The sequence below is a fragment of the Cryptosporidium andersoni genome, assembly GCF_001865355.1.
Source record: "Cryptosporidium andersoni isolate 30847 chromosome Unknown contig_1, whole genome shotgun sequence".
Lineage (NCBI taxonomy): Eukaryota > Apicomplexa > Conoidasida > Eucoccidiorida > Cryptosporidiidae > Cryptosporidium > Cryptosporidium andersoni.
Window position 1 is genome coordinate 273741 of NW_027122907.1, and position 21246 is coordinate 294986.

General features: G+C 28.1%; 9 protein-coding genes across 9 annotated transcripts; 6 read left to right on the top strand and 3 right to left on the bottom strand.

The window, feature by feature from the left end:
- Positions 1–1558: 1558 nt before the first annotated feature.
- cand_032700 (uncharacterized protein) lies at positions 1559–3106 on the top strand (the record flags this gene model as incomplete). Its single annotated transcript, XM_067213496.1, has 1 exon — positions 1559–3106. One exon carries the CDS (start codon positions 1559–1561, stop codon positions 3104–3106), a length of 1548 nt encoding a protein of 515 aa, XP_067066747.1.
- A 208-nt stretch (positions 3107–3314) lies between these two features.
- cand_032710 (uncharacterized protein) lies at positions 3315–6869 on the top strand (the record flags this gene model as incomplete). Its single annotated transcript, XM_067213497.1, has 1 exon — positions 3315–6869. One exon carries the CDS (start codon positions 3315–3317, stop codon positions 6867–6869), a length of 3555 nt encoding a protein of 1184 aa, XP_067066748.1.
- Positions 6870–7299: 430 nt separating this feature from the next.
- Positions 7300–7788, top strand: cand_032720 (uncharacterized protein; the record flags this gene model as incomplete). The annotated part of the gene is made up of 1 exon (XM_067213498.1): positions 7300–7788. The coding sequence occupies one exon, from the start codon at positions 7300–7302 to the stop codon at positions 7786–7788; it is 489 nt and encodes a 162-aa protein (XP_067066749.1).
- A 216-nt stretch (positions 7789–8004) lies between these two features.
- Positions 8005–8793, top strand: cand_032730 (RAS family protein Rab-6A; the record flags this gene model as incomplete). The annotated part of the gene is made up of 2 exons (XM_067213499.1): positions 8005–8140; positions 8267–8793. The coding sequence occupies 2 exons, from the start codon at positions 8005–8007 to the stop codon at positions 8791–8793; spliced, it is 663 nt and encodes a 220-aa protein (XP_067066750.1).
- A 176-nt stretch (positions 8794–8969) lies between these two features.
- Positions 8970–11189, top strand: cand_032740 (MIZ zinc finger domain-containing protein; the record flags this gene model as incomplete). The annotated part of the gene is made up of 1 exon (XM_067213500.1): positions 8970–11189. The coding sequence occupies one exon, from the start codon at positions 8970–8972 to the stop codon at positions 11187–11189; it is 2220 nt and encodes a 739-aa protein (XP_067066751.1).
- Positions 11190–11262: 73 nt separating this feature from the next.
- Positions 11263–13473, bottom strand: cand_032750 (protein kinase domain-containing protein; the record flags this gene model as incomplete). Its single annotated transcript, XM_067213501.1, has 1 exon — positions 11263–13473. One exon carries the CDS (start codon positions 13471–13473, stop codon positions 11263–11265), a length of 2211 nt encoding a protein of 736 aa, XP_067066752.1.
- A 1164-nt stretch (positions 13474–14637) lies between these two features.
- Positions 14638–18369, bottom strand: cand_032760 (uncharacterized protein; the record flags this gene model as incomplete). Its single annotated transcript, XM_067213502.1, has 1 exon — positions 14638–18369. The coding sequence occupies one exon, from the start codon at positions 18367–18369 to the stop codon at positions 14638–14640; it is 3732 nt and encodes a 1243-aa protein (XP_067066753.1).
- Positions 18370–19184: 815 nt separating this feature from the next.
- Positions 19185–20264, top strand: cand_032770 (uncharacterized protein; the record flags this gene model as incomplete). Its single annotated transcript, XM_067213503.1, has 1 exon — positions 19185–20264. The coding sequence occupies one exon, from the start codon at positions 19185–19187 to the stop codon at positions 20262–20264; it is 1080 nt and encodes a 359-aa protein (XP_067066754.1).
- A 235-nt stretch (positions 20265–20499) lies between these two features.
- On the bottom strand, positions 20500–21147 carry cand_032780 (uncharacterized protein; the record flags this gene model as incomplete). Its single annotated transcript, XM_067213504.1, has 1 exon — positions 20500–21147. One exon carries the CDS (start codon positions 21145–21147, stop codon positions 20500–20502), a length of 648 nt encoding a protein of 215 aa, XP_067066755.1.
- Between the last annotated feature and the right edge of the window lie 99 nt (positions 21148–21246).

Sequence of the window (21246 nt, forward strand, 5' to 3'; positions counted from 1 at the left end):
GAAACAATTTTTCTAAGTGATTGAACTATTCATAGGAAATTTATATAGTCAAGTATCTAAGGGATATTAGTTAACGACATTTAATTCACTTTGTATATTGGTTAAAAGTAATTTACTTCTCAAAATTTTAAGCCATACTAAAATATAGTTCAAAATCAAAACAATATATTATAATTTATTCAGACAAAAAGTATCAAGTATATACCAGTTCCAGCGCATATATATTTTTTTGTTTTATATTATTAAAGAAATAAATACAATTCAATAATCTCTTATATGAAAATTTAATAAGGATTAAGCAAACTCAAACATACAAAAATTACAACATTCTAGGTACCCAATATTTGTAGTAGATGTGTAGTGAAATTTATCATTTGTAATGGATAAGATATATCCTGTAGCACGTGAATATACACCATTTTACCATTAGCAAAGTTCCATCATTTAAATATTTATAAAATTTAAATATACAACAAATATCATCTGACTAGTAAATTATGTCTAGTATCATATTTCGCTTCTGAAGATATACCACTTTTAAAATTAGAAACTTAAGTTTAATTTATTAATAGTGTAAATTCCAAATTCAAGTATATTAATAAATTTGGAGGTATTCAAAGAAAAAAAAGACGATCTAATCTATAATTGCAGGTAGTTACTACTAACTGAAATACTACTGGCTTATTTGAATTGATATCATAAATACTGTACAAAGTATGGTTATATGTATTGTCACTTAAAGAAGTACTCACACTACCTGTTCTATTGAGTAAAAATACATTTCCAAATGAGCTATATGATTTTAGTTTACGACTTCAAAATTTCTTCTGTATATTATTTATTCAACATTTAAAATCCAGATGTTCTAAATGCTTGGGTATATTTATACCATAGATAATTCTACTTAGAAATAGTCAACTACAGCTCTCAGCTTCCAAGCTATAAAGTTCCAGATGAATTTCATTAGTATTCCTCCATATTAGGATATATGAACCAATATTATGGTTCATAAAGTAGAACCCTTTAAGTTCGAAAATTATTCAGTACCATAGTCCTATTACATTAAAATGAAAACAGAATTTATGTAATATTGCAACACCTTATTTGTATACAGTATAAATCTTAGTTTGTATACTTGTAATTAGGCCAAAATAAGGTGCTATACATCTTACTAGAAGTGTTAATATTGGTAAAGATAATTAGAGTAAATTAAAAATTTCAAAAACATTAGGCGCCCAATGTCAACGTATTGTTAGTGTGGGTATCTTTCCCTCGGCTTTACCCCACCTCACTAAAAACGTACGATAGTTGCGCAGATTTTGTAATCAAGTAAATTGCAGGACGAGGTATTGTGGACAAATATTTTTACTATTATTATACAGGAGTATTTTAAGTAATAGAAACCAATTATTGTAAATAAACCTGTCTCATTCTATATACAGAAATATAATAAGTGGGTTTTTAAGCTAAAGTGATATATCGAAGCAAATTTGTCTGTCCGGGAAGTACAAACATAAAGTAATTGACTTATTTAATAAGATAGTTTAGATAAGTAATAATGGGGAATTGCAGATCTAAGCCACTTAAGGGAGTTGAGAAGAAGGCATCTACAATTGAATTGCGCATAGAGAAAAGGAAATTAGTAGAACTACAAGATGGAATAACATATGAAGGCGAATGGTTAGGTGATCGTAAACATGGCTATGGTATTCAAAAGTGGCCTGATGGTGCAATATTTGAAGGTAATTTTTTTAATGGAATGGCAAATGGATATGGAGTTTTTATTCACACTGATGGAGATAAGTACGAGGGTGAATGGCAGAATGATAGAGCTCATGGTTTCGGTACATATACTCATTCAGATGGTAGTAAATATGTAGGAGAATGGAGAAATGATAAGAAGCATGGAAAAGCTGTTGAGACGTGGGTAGATGGGAGCAAGTTTGAAGGTAATTATGCCTATGGATTGAAACAAGGATTTGGGAGATTTTCATGGCATGACAATTCAAAATATATAGGGAATTTTGATACCAATCAAATTAATGGATATGGTGTCTATTATTGGAGTGATGGGCGTTTATATACAGGCTGTTGGCTTAAAAATCACATGTTTGGATTTGGGAAATTTGATTGGACAGATAATAGATGCTATGAAGGTCAATATATTAATGACAAGAAGGATGGAGAAGGGAAATTTGTTTGGCCTGATGGTAGGGCATATATTGGCCAGTGGAGAAATGGTAAACAACATGGCATTGGTATATTTTACAATGTTAAAGGGGAAGGTAGAATTGGCGAGTGGAAAGATGGGAATCGATTAAGATGGATAAAGAACTTGTCAGACAACGTATTTGATGCGGAAATTGAGGGTTTGAAGAATGAATATACTAAACAAAGGGAGGATTATCTAAAAGCTAATGATTTGTGGGAGGATTACAAGAAATTACCTAAGACAAATGCAGAGCTACAACAATTAAGATTAACACAGAAGTATGATGAGTTTTTGGAAATCTTAAAAAGTCCATCAAATGATGATAACAGTAAAAGAAAGGAATCTGAACAGCCACATACTCCACAAGAATCACTATCATTAGAGGAACCTCATAATGAAGATACTCAAGAAAAGGAAGTAAAGTTGTCTAGTTCTAAAGCTCAATGTGATGAACAAAATAATAGTGATAATGATATAACTAATAAGGAAAAGAATGTAGATATGATTGAAGCAGATAAAGTGAGCCATGAAGATGCTTCAGAGACTCAAAAGGTTTTTGAGAATGAATATTCTGTTAATAGTAATAAAGAGGAAGAACAAGTTGTAGAGGATCACTCCAACTCACATCTTCCTGAGGAAGTAACTGAAATTCAAATAGAATCGGGTAATTCAGAATATGAAGAACAAATGGTAGAATGTGATGGAACTCCAAAACGTCAAGTTGAGGAGTTTCAAGACGGCAATAATAACATACTAGGAGAAGATAAAATTATAGAACAAGAAATACAGGACGACATGCCTAAGGATACAGTTGATCTTGAGGAGACAGTTGATGAAGATCAAGATGACCGCGACTTAGTAGCTGAAAATGAAGCTAGATCAGAGGATAAGTGAATCTTATTGATAGGATACATTTAACTTTGTTAATTTTTAGCGCCATTGATAATGGCGCTACTCTGCTAATTTTATGTATGAAATAGCTTGTTTTGCTATAGAGCCTGATAAGTTGCTAATCAATTTGCACTAATTCCATTGTCTCCCCTATCTAGATTGTAGGGTATCTTAGGAACTGAGGTTTATGGTGACTATTATCTAAAGCTAGATGACAGGTCCTGCTAGACGACAGTACCTCGAGTATATGACACTATATAATTTCTTATATAGTGATGGGGATATTCAGATACTTCCGGAGGATCTTTTAGAATCTAAGGAGTATCATTATTTTCGTTTGGCTTTGCAAAGTCCTTTGTTCTTAATATATACTAGTAAAAATACTGAGATTAGCCCTTTACTAAGTAGTAGCATGCTCGAGTTCCTCTCAAATTTGGATTCCGAACGATCAAAGACATATAGTGAGTCTCCACATGTACACACAGCTTTTAAATCTATCTTTGATGAATTTGTTTTAAAGCCAATACAAATAGGTAATATTGACTTGAATACAATAGTTAATATGGTACAAAGTAATGGGAACAAAAATGAAGACTTTATTAATTGGGACATATCACACATTTTTTCATGGATATCTTTACAAGTTAATGAGATTCCACAGGAATATATAGACCAAACATCAGAAATTACAAATTTAATAGAGAATTATACTCGTTTGGCCTTATCAATAGATTATTCAATATGGGATATGATGGCTGCTGATTTCTTATCTTGTAAAAATAAACATCCTACTAATACCTCAATGAATCTTCCTGATACTGTAATTAAGATAGAGTCTCTATTTTTTATAACAATGGATCCTTATTGTTGTTTACCTAGTATAATGTCCCTCGTACTAACATTGACTGTTAGTAGCAATTTGAAATTTTTAAAACTAGTCTTGAATATGATATTTCAATTCCTTGGCCAAATGTTGGAGAAAATAAGCCCAGATCTTGCTGAATTAGCCTTTGCTATATCTATGATTAGAATGCTTGTAAAATTATCTAGATTAATTCAAACCCAATGTCAGGAAATATTGCAACAAATGAAAAACAATATTTCTGAAGTTCAAACTATCCCAGCTATATATATTGATCGTCTTTTATTCAATTCATTTTTATCTACAGAAGAACTTCTACTTGCAATTAGGAATAATCCAAAATTTACTTCATCTATTATTGCATCTATTCCTTCTCTGGAATTAATAGTTACAATATTAAACTATCCTTTAAGTAACTTAGAACTTGCTAAAAAGCTTATTTTACCTTTACTTATATATACAATTACTTATAATATTGGAGTAACTGGTTCACTAAATCTACAAACTTTGGATTCTTTCAAAGATATATTAAAACCAGATCAAAGCTCTTCAGATTATTGGTTAGAAATAGTTCTGTATATTTGTATCTGGAGTAATGGGGAATCAAATATAGATAAATTTGAGAGTAAAAGTACCTATGAACTCCTCATTTATAAAATATTTTCTCTATTTTCAGGACAACAATCTACAAGTTGGCTAATCTCTTCAAGTGTAGCTAATGTACTACAATATAGTTTGGTTACACTTCTAGAAGATAATCAATCCAAGTTTCTAGAGGCAATTCCTATAATATTCAAATATAGTAATTCAATTGATATAAATTATATGGAAAAGTTATCTTTTTTTCAAGAAATGTTCACACCTAATCAAGTTAATATAAACTATGATAATCCTGGAATCCGTACACTTATCCAAGACTTTTTTTGGCTCTCTCCACAAGCTATACCTGTTATTCTTCAACATTCTAAACTACAACCAGACCAAACTTATATTGTATTATGGTCATTAGCTCAAAGTTTGACAAATTTACAACAAAAATTTTCTAATCCGAGCTTTCAAGCTCATCAACTTTCTAATATTAAAATAACTAAGAATTTAGATTATATAATATTGACAATCCTAGACTTTATTGTTGATATTTTAAAGAAGAACAAAAATAATCCCAACATTTTTGGAAATTCTGATAACCACAAATTAGGAGATCAAAAAGATTTTAATTATATATATAACTACTTTGAAATGTTTAAAGCTTATGTTTATGCTCGTTCTATTGATTTCAGTTCATGTTCAAAACAAGAGCAAATAATTGCACTCAGTAATTTACATGGAAAGATAGCTTGGCGAAGAATTATGGAATGGATCAGAAGTTGGAAATTAAATAAAAATAATCTATCTACTTACATCTTAAATTCAAGACATTGGCAAATACTATTCTCAGAATTAATGGCAATTGTTGTTCCTGAAGCTTTATTAGTACCTAGTATACCTAAGTTAAATATTTCAACATATAAACATTTAAGTTCTTATGATCTATCAAATTATTCTAATTATATTGAAACTTTCTTAGAGATCTCAATAAACTCAAAATCCTTTAAAAATCACCCACTCTATAAATTAGAACCAAAATCTAACCAAATTCAAATGCAAGAATTTAATAAATTGGAAAAATTAACACTTGAATGGCTTACATTATATTACTTAGAACCTTTATTAGCAACTTATTCAGTGTTGAAAATTCTCAATAACAAAGAAATATCCTCAAAATCCGAAAATTTTGAAGAATTATATTATAACTTATGCTTAAATCCTATTAAATTATTATCAATTATTTCCAAATATTTGAGTATATTTAATGATTGTAGAAATAATCTACTCTTACTTGAACATTATGTAGTCATCATTTGTAATATAGCTGTTGTTATTCTTTATACCCATGAAGTATATAAACACAGAATCCAAACTAACAACTCTAATCTAGAAAATAATAATCAATCCATAGAATATCAAGTATTATGTCAAATCTGGTGGTTATTGCAAGATATTGAAATTCAATTAGAGCCAAACTCAGATAAATATCAAATTAAAACTAAAAATAAATATTCAAAATTTGTTGAAACTCAACTTGGCTCCTTTATTTCAAGTACCATTGGTAGATATTCTAATGTAATTATTAATCTTATTGAATTTGGACTTATGTATTCATTACAAAATGAGGAATCAAAAACTGATATTTTTAAAGCTTTAAATAATTTAGAATGGTTAGTTAAAATTATCTCAAGAAATATACCTCAAACAATGAAGGAACAAATTGTTCTTCCTAGAATTGCAAATAAATTAGACAAGGCTTTAACAACTCAAAATATATCAAGGCAATGGAATAAATATTCTATTGAACAAGTTAAATGTAACAATATTAGTTATAATAAATTTAACTACAATCAAGGTCTCTTATCATTAGATCATCAAAATAATATCAAAAGATCTAATTTATTCCCTATTGAAAATGAAATCATACATTGTGTATTTTTACTTTTATGGGTATGTCATTTAATTTTAGAAATTCCCCAAGATAATTCTATTACTTTAGCTATTAAAATAAATTCCAAGCCTACATTTCTACCTGTGGCTGAAAGACTTGTTGTAAGGATCCTTTGCATTACTCAGGATATAATTACTTCAAAATCAGAAAATAAAGAACTAAACCTACTCATTAGCAACTTCTCTATATTTCTAGATTATTCTTCTCCAGTTATTATTTCAACTTGCAAGTCATTTCAACAGCTCCAGAAACCATTGATGGAGTCTTTAGATGCTTTACAGCTGATAATACAAAACAGTATACACCTGAGAGAGTCACATCTATCAAATGTAATAAATTCAATAATGTCCTCGTTAGAAAATTAGTTCTATATCATTTATTAATATATACTATGACTTAATAACTGACTATGAGTCTCTTAAATTATAAGAGACTTTTATTCCTCCCTACTTATTTTCTCTAAAGTCTGGGACATATATGGGGATTATTAGGTTCCTTTAAAAATCTACATATATTTATTTTAAAGTATATGTTAACTTATAATTAAGTATTACTTATCTCTATTTTATTTTTATAAAGTTTACAAAAAATAAAGAAAAAAGATTAAAGGAAGAATTACATGCACACTTACCCGCCATCCCACATAGAAAGCGCCTCACAGATGGCCGCTTCTGTAATATAACTAATATTTCGATTTTTTTAAACAACTAAGAAAATTAGGAAACAAGGATTTCAAAAAATTACAAGATATTCTGACATCTAATATTACAATATATATACCTTTAAGACAAGGAAATGAAGAAAAAAAGACGAGTCTTAGGTGAAAATAATGAGAATGTAATTATAGAGAATATAGAGAAGTTGCCTTCTTTAGGCAAAGTTCCAGAGCATGAAGGAGCCATACTTATGAGTACTGAAATTTCTAAAAGTCTTAAACGGGCCTCCTCCCAAATAAGTGATGAGCTTGTTATCTCATCTCTACTTAGTAATAAGAAATTCACTTTGACAATAGTTAAGATAAGTGGAAGATCTAAGACAAAGAATGAGATTAATACCTATGGCTTTATTGTAGTTCACATTTTGTCGTGTAAAGCTAATTCTCTTGTCTATAGATTAGACAACAAGTATGAATTTCGTATGTCAAATGGTAGTTATGTCCATATTCCGCCAAACCATAGCTTCTCATTTGAGAATATATCGAATGAATCTGCAAAGGCATCTTTTGTCATATTTCCTAAAAGAATGAGACAAATCGAAAATGAACCTGCTTTTCAAATTGCTTAAGGTAATATACAAAATCTTTTTATTAAATGATATATATAGAACAGCTATGATTAACTATTTTATATACTTGAGTAATATAACACATACTTTTTTCCCCCAGGCGCTGCTTAAGTATATTTATAATACTGCGTAAACCCTATAACTTCACATATACACGAATAATATAAATATACACTAATTGTGTTAATTGTGAGTCCAATATCTGAGATTCTTATTATGACTGAAGGTTCAAATAGGAATCAATTAAACAAATTTAAATTTGTATTTCTCGGTGAGCAATCTGTTGGAAAAACTTCAATTATTACAAGGTTTATGTATGATACATTCGATAATAACTACCAAGCTACAATAGGTAAGTAATAAGATAACTAATTGAGACTAAGAGTTATCAATACTATGTTAATACAATAGTAACTCCTTTGGAATATTTATCTGAATATATCATTGTTACTGATAAATTTTATATTATTATATATAGGTATTGACTTTCTAAGTAAAACATTATATTTAGAAGATAGGACAATCCGTTTACAATTATGGGATACTGCTGGTCAAGAAAGGTTTAGAAGCTTAATACCAAGTTATATTCGGGATTCATCTGTTGCAGTCGTTGTCTATGATATTACTAATAGATCAACTTATTTGAATACAACAAAGTGGATTGAAGATGTACGTAATGAACGTGGTAAAGATGTTATTATTGCACTTGTTGGAAATAAGGCAGATTTGGATGATAAGAGACAAGTCAGGTATGATGAAGGCGAGAAATTAGCTAACGATAATGATATCATATTTATTGAAACTAGCGCTAAAAATGGCTACAATATAAAATCAATTTTCAGGAAATTAGCATCTACTTTACCAACTCTAGAAAGTAAATTAGATAATTCCAGTACTAAGAGCTCATCTAATGCTAACGATAATTCAAATAGTACAGGCAAGAATGTTGAGCTTCGTCTTGGAGATGAAAATAGCCGTTTTAATTATAAAGGTTGTATTTGTTAGTAGATTTGAGAATAATTTAATAATTTACAGCAAAATATTATAGAAACTCCACTCTACATTGATGTACTTAACCACGAAAATTCCCAACACAATTTGCCCGCTTGAGCGGTATGTGACATTCTAATTACACTTTTTTTTTGTAAAGGGAAGTTTTAGAGAGCCAGAACTTCAGTGTAATGGATAGCAATGGGTGGAGTGAATTTTTGAAGAAACAAAGACTTAAAGATCTCAAAGCACTAGCTAAGAGACTCGGTATATATATAAAAGCTAATACTAAGAAAGATGACTGTATAAGTATTATACTAAACTCATCCTTGCAAGACCTACCAAGAGTAATTAATGAAGTTAAAGAAGAAAACTCCAATAGTGAATGGAATAGTGTTAATAAGTTAGAAGGTACAGAAGTAAGGAAGAGGGATGATGACACAGAGAAATGTTTTATGTGTCATAATGACTTAAACGTAAGCTCTATAGTTTGTAATATATGTTTCAAAAATTTTCACTACAAATGTGTTGGATATGATCCAGAGAAAGTTGAAATAAATGATAATCAACTGATGGTATTTAGAGCGATATTAACAAAACGTAATTATAATAGTTTCAATCATAATGATGAAGAATATGATTCAATAAAACCGAAGTTTGTTTGTCCATTTTGCAGATTTCAGGCATTAGATCCATTTAACAAGATTGTAAAGCCCCTATTTTTAACTACTGTATACTCATATACAGCAATACATAATATACATCCTAAATATGGCAATTTATCTATAAATAATTCTTCTCAATACCCACAATTTATATCAAAATTTTCTTTTAATCCAAATAGCTATTATAGTAATAACAATGGTGATATTGAAATTAATTCATCATCAAGTAATATCCCTACAGATCAGACCACTACTAATTGTGAATATAATGGTAAGATTAATGAAACTTTAAGACAAAACTATTCCGATACAACAATAAATAATTTGAATCCTATATTTGAAGATCACTTGATGATATATTGTTTAAGGTTAGATCGTATTGATTTAAATCATGAATATCCAAGAATATTAACAATAAAACTCAATAACAAAGTAATCCAAAGTATTGAGCCACCAAGTTATGATCATCTAAGACGTGACTGTCCATTAGATTTAAACCAATATATACCTAGTAACACTAAATATCCCTCTAATTCCAATAATTCAATGAATTCTAGTGTAAATATTGTATTTAATACTATAAATGCACTTATTAATCAAGGAAGAAATCAATTACCTAATAACATGATATTACCAATACCAACTGCTCCTTATATTATTGGATTATTTCATACCCACTTCATTAGTGATAATTTTATCATTAATTGGCTTATTAAAGAGAGGACATTATCATATAATATTGCTAAAGATCATTTTGTCAATTTAATTAGTAATATAAATAATTGTAGCAAAGTCCAAGTAAAAGATGAAAAGAAATCTCCCATTTCAAGTCAACAATCCATATCTAAAAATGATGAGGACTTATTTGGCGATGAGAATAGTGATGATGATGAAATTATTTGTTTAAATACTAATCAAATACTAAACATGCTTTGTCCACTATCTATGGATAAATTAGAATTACCAGGACGTGGGATATACTGTCGTCATATTAACTGTTTTGATATTAAATCATTTATTCAAATTAATTCAACAATTAAAGCATTCAATTCAAGGTGGAAATGTCCACTTTGTTTTTATATAATAAGACCGACAATGCTGAATATTGATATATTTGTGCAAAAGTTACTAAATGATCCAAATATACCAAGGGATAGTAATAAAATTACCATTAATACTAATTACTTAACTAATGTTGACTATATTCCAGATGGATATCAAAACAGTTCATTTTTATCATTCGATAATGGTAATCAAATTTTACAAGACGACCAACTAATAATTGATGAATATGAAAACAATATAGAAGGGAATTACCTTATAAATTCACAATGTTCATATTTAGATAGTACTTATGTAAAATATCATCAGAATTATGATATTATTGCCAGTACTAGTGATAATAATGGATTTAATACATCGGAGAATTACTTAATTTCAAAAGAAACTGAAGGAAACTACAATTCTTTATATAATGAATATCGTCCTCTTACTGAAAATAATAATTTCATCTCAGTTAATGAAGTCGAAATAATTGAATTATCAGATGATGATGATGATGATGATGATAAGAATAATACTAATATTCAATGCAATAATTCATCTGAATTAGATCCAAATATAAATTATCCAACTCAAATTAATGAATCTCAAATATTAATTTCAAATAATAGTCAGAATAGAAAGAGATTGAGACTTTCATCATCATCAAACTTTGATAAAGTATCACTTGCAGTTAGATTATAGTATAGCTTTTATTCTAATGAATTTTTGTATCAATTATTGTTCTAATTCCATTATATCTATAGGATGTAACTAACTAGAGCTTCATAAAGTAGTGTCTATTACTTGTAACATTTAGTTTCTGTGGATAAAAGTATGGAGGGTAACTATTACCATTATTATTATTATTATTATTATTATTATTATTATTATTATTATTATTACCCAAGTTCTTTGATACAGCTGAAGTATAATGTCTCGGAATAGCTGCTGGCTGATTTTGATACATATAGTTATTTACTGAGATTTGATTTAGGTTTATAGAACTTGGTGGATGGTGAAAATATGATATTGTTGATGTACCATGACGAGGTATCATATTTCCTGAGCTATTATTGATACTTTTTGTAAAATTATTATTAACAATACTTGGCTGATATACCGTATTATTATATATATAAGCCCCTGAATAGGGTATAGAAGAATTATTATATGTTACATTGCCCTTACTTTTGTTCATTACATTTTTCTGCATAAACATATTGCTATTTTGTAGACCAGGAGTTTTATTTATCAAATGTTCACTATTAACTACAGGGATGAATTGTGTTGTTAAATTTTGTTCTTTTATTGATACAGGATTTGAATGTATTGTTTGATTTAATTGTATAGTTCTTTTAGCTGCATTAGTATTCATATTATATGGCATATTACTAATACATTTATGAGAATTTATATTTGTATTATTTAATAATTGGCTGTTATTATTGAGTGACTTCTCCCCCATTAATCTATTTGGAGTAACTTCCACACTATTACCATATGATTGATATAAAACACTACTTCTTTGTGCTGGTATAGATTGCTCATTTTTATTTGATATACTTGAATTACAAATATTTAAGGAGTCAGGTAATACATCTTTATATGTATTAGTATTAGTATTAGTATTATCAATAATTATGCTGACATTTTGATTATCATTGAATGTTACATGTGGCTGATAAGTATTAATAGATGACCGAATTACTACCGTTGGTCCTTGTGATGACGAAGTTATAGTATTATTGTCAGTTACCTTGCACAAATTACTGTTATTATATTCAATAGAATTATTATGAACTTTCTTACATTCATCCTTAATATTTGTAGCTCTCTTCCTCCTTATTATTTCTGAATATAGACGACCTCTATAATCGTCTACACTTTGCTTAATATTGTCATTTATAGGTATTGTAATAATATGATCACAGTTAGGTTCATCACTGGGATTATGGAATGATGCAACAAATGGATGTTTTAATGCTTCATTTGCAGATATTCTCTTATTTGGATTAAATTGCAGTAGTTTATCTAATAAATCAATTGCATCATCATCACAAGTTGCACTCAAGCCAATGTTCTTTAACATATCTTTCCATTTATTTCTTGTATTATTCTTTTTAAGTTTATCCCTTAATGAATCAAGCATTGTCTGTGCAAATGGTGATTGTATTGCAATTATATCATCATCCTCTGGAAAGCCAACAACTTGTAGAATACGTTCTAGTTGATTCATTGTTGAAGAACCAGGAAATATAGGTTTACCACATAAAATTTCACCTAGTATACAACCTAGTGACCACATATCTATACCCTTTGTATACTTTGTAGAACCTAATAATATTTCTGGAGCACGATACCATCTAGTAGCAACATAATCAGTTAATACAGGTTGATCATAGTCAGCTTCAGTATCACCTTTATCATTTTGACTATTATCTAGTTTATTATTACATTTACTATTATTGCATGTGATATTATTGGTTATTTTACGAGTATTGACAAAACTTCTAGATAGACCAAAATCTGCAACTTTTACGAGGCATTCTGCATTTAATAATATGTTTGATGGCTTCATATCTCGATGTAATAAACCACCACTATGCAAATACTTAATTACTTTCATTAGCTGATAAATTACGTATTGTTTATGTATAGGTTCCAAAATATTTGCCCTTATTACAGCATGTAAGTCAGTTTCCATATAGTCAAATACTAGGTAAACATCTCGATCATTATCTGCTCTTAATACATTTAATAAATTTACTATATTCTCATGTCCACGTAATTCAGATAATATCATAATTTCACGAAATGTCCTCTGAGCATCTGTAGCATTTTGAAATGCATCAAATATTTTTTTTACTGCCACGACTTCACCTGTTCTTCTATCAATTGATTTCCATACAATGCCATATGCTCCTTTACCTAATTTCTTAACTAATTCATATTTCCTCAATATATGTCTATCGACTTTATCGCTCATTTGAGCTTAAAATCAAAGTTATTTTACACTTTTTTATCTGATAGAAAATGTTGAAAGTTTGATCAAACCAAGTATCAATTTCCTTTCCTTTCTATCTTTGTATATTATATTACTACTAAATAAATATTAGATTAATAAGAAATATATTACGTAAAGTTGACTACTTAATAAAAGAAAACAACTTATATAGTTGTCCCTTCTTGTATATTCTCCAAAACGACTATCAGTATACTATTACCAATTTCGTTCCCTATTATCTTTATGAATGTAGAAATTTACTACCTCTCTATCTTCTTGGTCTAGTTAAATAGTAGATATCTGAATTAGTTCTAAATAATTAATTTCTCTCAAAATATCTTAAGGTATACTACTTTTAAACAATTTTGCAATTAAAAATCCTTAAAATTTATATCCAAAAAAAAAAAAAAAAAGTGAGATTAGTTTAATTTATAACTAGTTCTTCTACTTAATTATTCTTAATATTGCAAAGTATATACAAATCTTCGATAATCCAAGAAATATCCAGTTATTAGACTATTATTACTAAACGGAAAGAAGAGAGACTTATATTAGAATCCCAAATCTAATCAATATTATCTATAATTGTGAGAAATTATTTAATATCCAAATTAATTAATATATATGCTAGTGTAGAACACTTCACTTTAAGTCAATTTATCAAAGTCCCAATATTTGCTAGAATAAAAGTTAAATATTTGCGCAGTATCTGCTATATATATTAGCACCTTTTGCTATAGCATTTAAAGTAAATCTCTCCAATATGTACTACTTTGATACAGTAAATTATGAATAAAGTTCCATACATTTAAGAGGAAGTTACAGATACGTTATTTGAACAATTACCGAACCAATGACTTCTCTTTTAAAAATAATTTACTAGATTACTTATTGTTTATATATGTCTCTATTGAAGTTATTTTATTCAGCAAAATCCTTTTCCTGAATTTCATTTACTCTTATTAAAAATAGGGCTCACACGCCTTAGCGCCAATATACATTATACGTAGTATTTAAATATTTTCATCTTAAACTTATAACTATTCTAATATCTTAGAAATCGCTAATTAAATGAAATTTTTCCAAAATTTCTAAGTACAACCCTCGCACATACAACATTTTTATAAGACGATTACAGCCGTAAATCTATAATTTCTGTGAAACTTGCAACTTCATCTGTTTCTTCCTTGTCTCTCTAACTCTCTTACTTTCTTCTAAAGATAACACTGGTAATGAGGAGATACAGCTAAAACTACTTTTTTGTTCTCTTAAGTTCCTTAAAATATTAGAAAAGGACCATATTGGGCATGTACATTTATCTGAGCATTTAACTAATCTCATAGCATCCTGAATATATTTTGGATCAGTAATTCTCTTTAAATAAACATAAGTTTTATCAGAGGTAAACTCCATATTAACACTATTTTTACCAGCCGACTGTTTAATGAGTAAATTATTACTATTTATATTGGAGGTATCTATCTGAGAATTAAAACTGTTATTAAATTGATCATGAAGGCCACTATCTTCTAATGTTAAACTATAAGAATTAGGAGATATTGAGCAATTTTCATAATTATTATCATTAGAAATTTTGTCATTAGCTATAAGGGAATGACTTTGAGTATGGCATGAAAGTGCAAATAATAATGTGGTTATACGTTGACAATCTATATGTTCTGTAGTATTTTCATTATCAAAAAAATTATAATAATTACATGATACCTTATCATCATTGTAATTATTATTATCTTTACAAAATCCAATTTGAAAATTATTTTCATTACAAATATTTGAATCACATTTGTGATAACTTTCAGATCCCATATTTAAAGATCTCTTAACTGGAACACTATTATAAACGTATTCATTATTATAAGTAATATAATCTTCTTTATAATCACTTGTCTCAACCAATTTACGGAATAATTCCATTTTTATATTCCTATACATAGGAGTTTCACATGATAGTATTATCTGTAACAATGAATCATATAGCTGACCTAAAGTTAAAAAAAAACTAGTAATTGGACCAAATATACTACTTTTTTTCTTTTTCAGTACCTTATTACATAAATCATTACAATCAGTTGGTATACTTTTATCTATATTATTATTTATATTCACATTATTATTATTTAAATTATTCATATTTATCTGATTATTATTAAGGATTATACCATTATATATAAATTTTGATAATCTTGTTACCATATTAATTCTATAAAATAAGATTTCCAAAGTTTCATTTGATCCATATTGAATACCTAATTCCAATATAGATTTACATTGTACAGATATTAAACTATTCTCTCTCATTTCAACCAACAAATTGACTAAAAAGTCCCAAAATTCACAATTTATATTATTTATTGATTCCCTTGTATCATCAAAATAACAAATTAGTTTTATGATAGTTAGTACCGACACGAAATTACTACCATATATTCTTTTTTTATTGTTATATACTTCTCTATAGTTACAACTTCTTACGTAACTAATACCTAAGTTGCTATCTTCACAATTGTTCATCTCTTTATTCATTATAATGCAATCCTGTGTCACTACACTAGATTGAGAAAAATTGCTAGAATGATTGTTAGCTTGATTATCTCCATTATCAGATTTAGAATGAGCTTCATCATTATATTTTAATAGCAAGAATTTACAAAATTGATTCAAATTCTGCTTATAATATTGTAATATATCACCCCTAAGACACCCCAAAATATTGCTTGTCTGAGAAAATGATACATTTAACAATAGTTCCAAAAAATTCAGAATACGAATACTTATGGTTTGATCTTGATTATCATCTCTCAAAAGTATATATTTACATAGTATTTGAATTAATGAAGAATCTACTATTAAAGAATTTAGAAATTGCAAAGTATTTCGTAATGCATGACAAACTTTTTGCATGCATGCATCTATCCTGAGGTCATTTTCATTGGAGTCTAATGAAGAGTTACTAGGTTCTGAATCTTTATTTATAAAGTTTACAGTAGATTTATTAATGAAATTATCTGTAATAGAATTATTCAAGGAATGACTAGAATTATAGTCATCATCTTTACTGGAGTTTCTTTTTATGAGAGGATTGCAGTTGTAAATAGAGTCCATTGGTAAACTTTTTGCTAAATTATAGGCTTTGTAGTATATTGACGTGCCTGTATCAGTTAAACTACTAGGCATCATTATATTTGAGGAGTAGACATTTGGAGTGTTTATAGAAACTGAAATATTTCCACTACTATTATCTTGGGTATATATTTGCCACTGTAATCCAAGACTAGTCATATTCATTGGTAAACCACTTTGATCAGGTCTCAGATACTCTATTAATCTTGTCAAAAACTCAACAATACCAAATATTACTTGTTGATTATTACTTGAATGCAATACACAATTTGAACACTTAACCAATTTGTGAAATATGTTAGGATTAATATCAGTTTCTAATATTTGCTGTCCAATAAAGCACTTCAAACAAGGTCTATAAATATCTTTTAAGGACAAGTTTGTAATAATTTGGGATTCCACATTGATTGGATATAATAAATAATCTATAAATTTGCACTCTAGTATCCATTTATATAGTATTGAAGAAAGACCAATTCCATTATTACAGATGTTTACTTGATTATTATTAGTACACATATCTAAACTACTATTATTTCCAAAATTACAATCTCCAAAATCAAAGTCGATAAATGATGAAGAAATATGTGTAAGTGTATGAGTTAAAGGAATTGCAAATCCAATAATACCAAGAAGTCTGAATAGAAAATCCTGAATTGAAGAGTCTCCAACATAATTCAGTATTACTAATGGTCCATTACATTGCAAGAATAAGTTTATAAAATCCTCAGGATATCTACTTAAACAAATTTCAAGAATTCTTCCTATATTAAAAGAAATTGTACTAGAGTAATTCAAAAAATTTTTGCCACTTTCCAAAAGATTCCTACAAAGTAATTCGTCATAATGAAATAGCATAAAATATATGCATCTTTCAATAATTCTTGGCATAAACTTCGAATTTAAGACCATATTCGAACCTTCTTGTAAGTAGCATTGTGATGAAATTGGTATTGATGATATAATGAATTGGTTTCTTGATTGTTGTTGCATCCACAAATAATTAATTTCAGGTAGAAGCCTCGAAGTAGGAAGTACAACTGAGCTAACAATATTATTTGTATTCTGATTAGCTGTACTATTAAAAGATGATATACTACTATCAAACACAGCTAAACACTCATTAATAAATCCATTTATAATACAAAAGTACATAACTGAAGGTATAATATCAAAATATTCAGCTTCAGAGTTTAAACCAATCTCATTATATTTAAAATTATAGCTTGAAGGAAGAAGCAAGTCCAATATAGCCTCTAAAACAACTTCACTATTATTACCTGATAAAAAATTCGAGATATATTCATTGAAAAGAGTAGTATAAGAAGTAGAAGTGTTAAAAGTCTCAGATATATTAGTTTCAGTCTGATCTATATATGCATTCTTTAAAATATTGACCAAGGTTAAAATAAAATTTTGTTTTGTACTTATAATACCTTCAGAAGAGTCCCCCATAATAGTATCTGTTGTTAACAAAGACTCTGGAGATTTAACTTTGTCTGAAAAAAAGTGCCTAATTACATAATTTTTATTATTAGGATCTACTTTAAGATTTTCTCCTTCTGAGTGGCCTCTAGTAGATATATTTAGTGCATCGACTAAGTCTACAACACTTTTCTTCATATCTGTAGACTCTTGTTTTTCAGAAATATTCACATCTCCTAAATAGTCTTCATAAGTAAAATTAGGATTAAAGTCCTGATCTAGATCGTCGTTATCTGTATCAGTTAGCTCCATAGAGTCTAAATTTCAGCTATAGAAGTACAAATTAAATTTAACAAGTTCAATATATTATTTATATATTTCTTAATTACCCCAAAATATATGGAGAGCTAAACAATTTATTTGACACCAATGCAAATTTAAAGCTAGTGTCCAAATATTAATCCCACCTTTATATTGATCCAAATTGTAAAATCCCCGGTTCATACAAAACCATTAACACTATTATAAACTTCTAAATGCAAATAATGCCATGTAAATATTTTTATTTGCCACCTTGCTCTACGAACCTTTAGTCCTAACATATGCTACAAGAATTCTGCTATTTACCTCCTAGTTCCTAATGAGTTCATGCAATGACGACATGACGTTAAAGTGGGCGCCAATTTCACTAGAGCTAGTACTAGTGGTAAATAATTTAGATAAAGCTCTATTTTCTTAACAATAAGGAATTTGTCATTTCCTAATACTTATACGTATATATATAGTAATATTATTTATACTAAAGATCAAAAGTTTGATTATATACTTTTATCTAATTTTCTCTTATTACTTCTATAAATACCCCTTTACAGAGTACTTATAACCTAAAAATTATATTACATTAAAAAAAGTAAAGTTATATAATTTTAAAGTTGTTCCCAGATATCAGAGACAGACAATAAATTTGTAAAAGTATCTAAATTATTCCCAAATTAGTGATTTTTTGTTCCACAAATACCAGTAACCTATTCACTGAAGAGTGTCCACGTCTCTCATGTAAAAAACACGTGTGTATAATGTAAGTGACGTGTAAATATGTGTATAATAGGCAATTTTAATTTTAGAAAATGAAGAGGACATACTTAGATAAAGAAATAAGGAAAAAAGTACTTGATTCTGAAAGATTTTCAAGTTTGATAGATGATGAACTACATAAAAGAACAATGCAGCGATTATACCCATGTGATGTCTTCTCAACTGCATATTACGAAAAATCCGATGAAGAAAAACAAAAAATACTTGAAATAGCTAATCAAACATATAATAATTTGTATAATAGAAAACATATGGATGAAAACTCAGAATCTAGCCAGTGTCTGGGTAATTTACCATATAGAAAACAAGATTCAACAAAACAAGATTACCTAATAAAACTCCACCAAGAAAAAATAAATCAAGAAGAGATTAGAAAGGTATTACAACAATGTTCTGCTAGAGAACAAAAATTATATAGAGAGTTCTCAAGTGATGTAGTTCTTGGTAATGAACAATGTTCAAGGGAGAAGATGATTATCGAAGTTTCTAACTATCAAGAGCCAAATTATCCAACTAATAGTAGTAATTATGATGACGATCTAATGAAATATCGCCAAATATATCCTGCATATTCAAATATATTAAATAATGAAAATGATTCTGTGGCTTTAGAACTAAGAAAAAGATCTTCATTACCCAAGCATAATAAAAACACTGACACTGAATGTATTGCAGATCTAATACCTGGAATACCTAGACACAATACATTATCATGTAGAAATTATGCAAATAAAATCCCAGAATATAATTTAAACAATTTAGAGAGTAAATTTACCCCTATACAAAAAAATCTAAGCTCTAAACTTCTCGGAGAAGATTTCTACAATAAAATAGCCTATATTCAAGATACATCATTTGTAAGATTCCGATTATCAAATCTCACAACTGGATGTAATGAAGAGTTAATACAGAAAGTGGCTACACAATGTGGAGTATATGCTTATCAAGTTATTGTAGAAATTGATCCAGTATTAGGCCATCTAAAAGGAGGTGCTACTGGAAAATTAAGATTTCATTCAGGTGGGCTGGAAAATTTCAAAAAAGTTCTTTGGGAGTGTTATGGAATCCAGTTTGAGATTATAGGAGATATACAAAAGGAACCAAAATATTAAAATTACTAATAAACTTTAAAATAAACTATTCCCCATAAATAAATTTATATTTTATCGAGCATATATATATATACACAATAATAAAAAGCTTTAGATATTATAAAAATTCTGCCTATAACATTTTAGTTTCCAACCATTTATAAAAGTTAATTAAAAGTAAATGTTATATTCAAATAATTCAATAATTATGGCAGTTTTAACAATAGATTTTTTTTTTTTTTTTTAAATGTAGTGATTATTTAAATTTCCAATATACTATAAAAATAATTAGGCAACAAAAAACAAAAGTTAGTAATATTTCTTGCCTGGACTGCAAACTAAGAATTGAATTAATCAATAAATCCACATTGTATAATGATTTTTTTTTTAAGTTTTTTGCTTTATCATTAATATTTCTTAAAATATTGTGTTGATTCCTAAGTGAAGTGGTAGTACGTACGGCTTGATCCATTATGTTATTTATACAATCTATAGAAACTTCCAGTGCACCTTTTTCACGAAAAAGTTGATTTCTAGCTTCACTGTTATTATTATGTTCCATTTGTATATTTTGATAATCAATTATTGATTTCCCAAATAAGCTAGAACGTTTTTTTCTAGAATCAATAAATCGGCATATATTTGTATAATCACGTTTTAAACTTTGAAGTAAAGCCTCATATCTATCAATTACCATAATATCCTTACGATTAAATTCATTCATTTGTTCATCAAAAGACTGAAAAAGTTCATCAATCTCATTTTGTAATAGCTCTACTTCCTGATGCCATGCTTCATTAGATGTACCTTTGTCAAATAAACCGCAATCACGATTCTTCAAAGTATCTAATAACCCCAATTTTTGTTCTAAAGTACTTTGAAGAGTCCTAAGATTTATATTCATCTATATTATATTAGAAAAGCGTCCATTTTACTTATTTGTTAAGCATCAATACGGTAATATCTAAATTGTAATATACCCGCTATTTAAAAAAAAAAAATT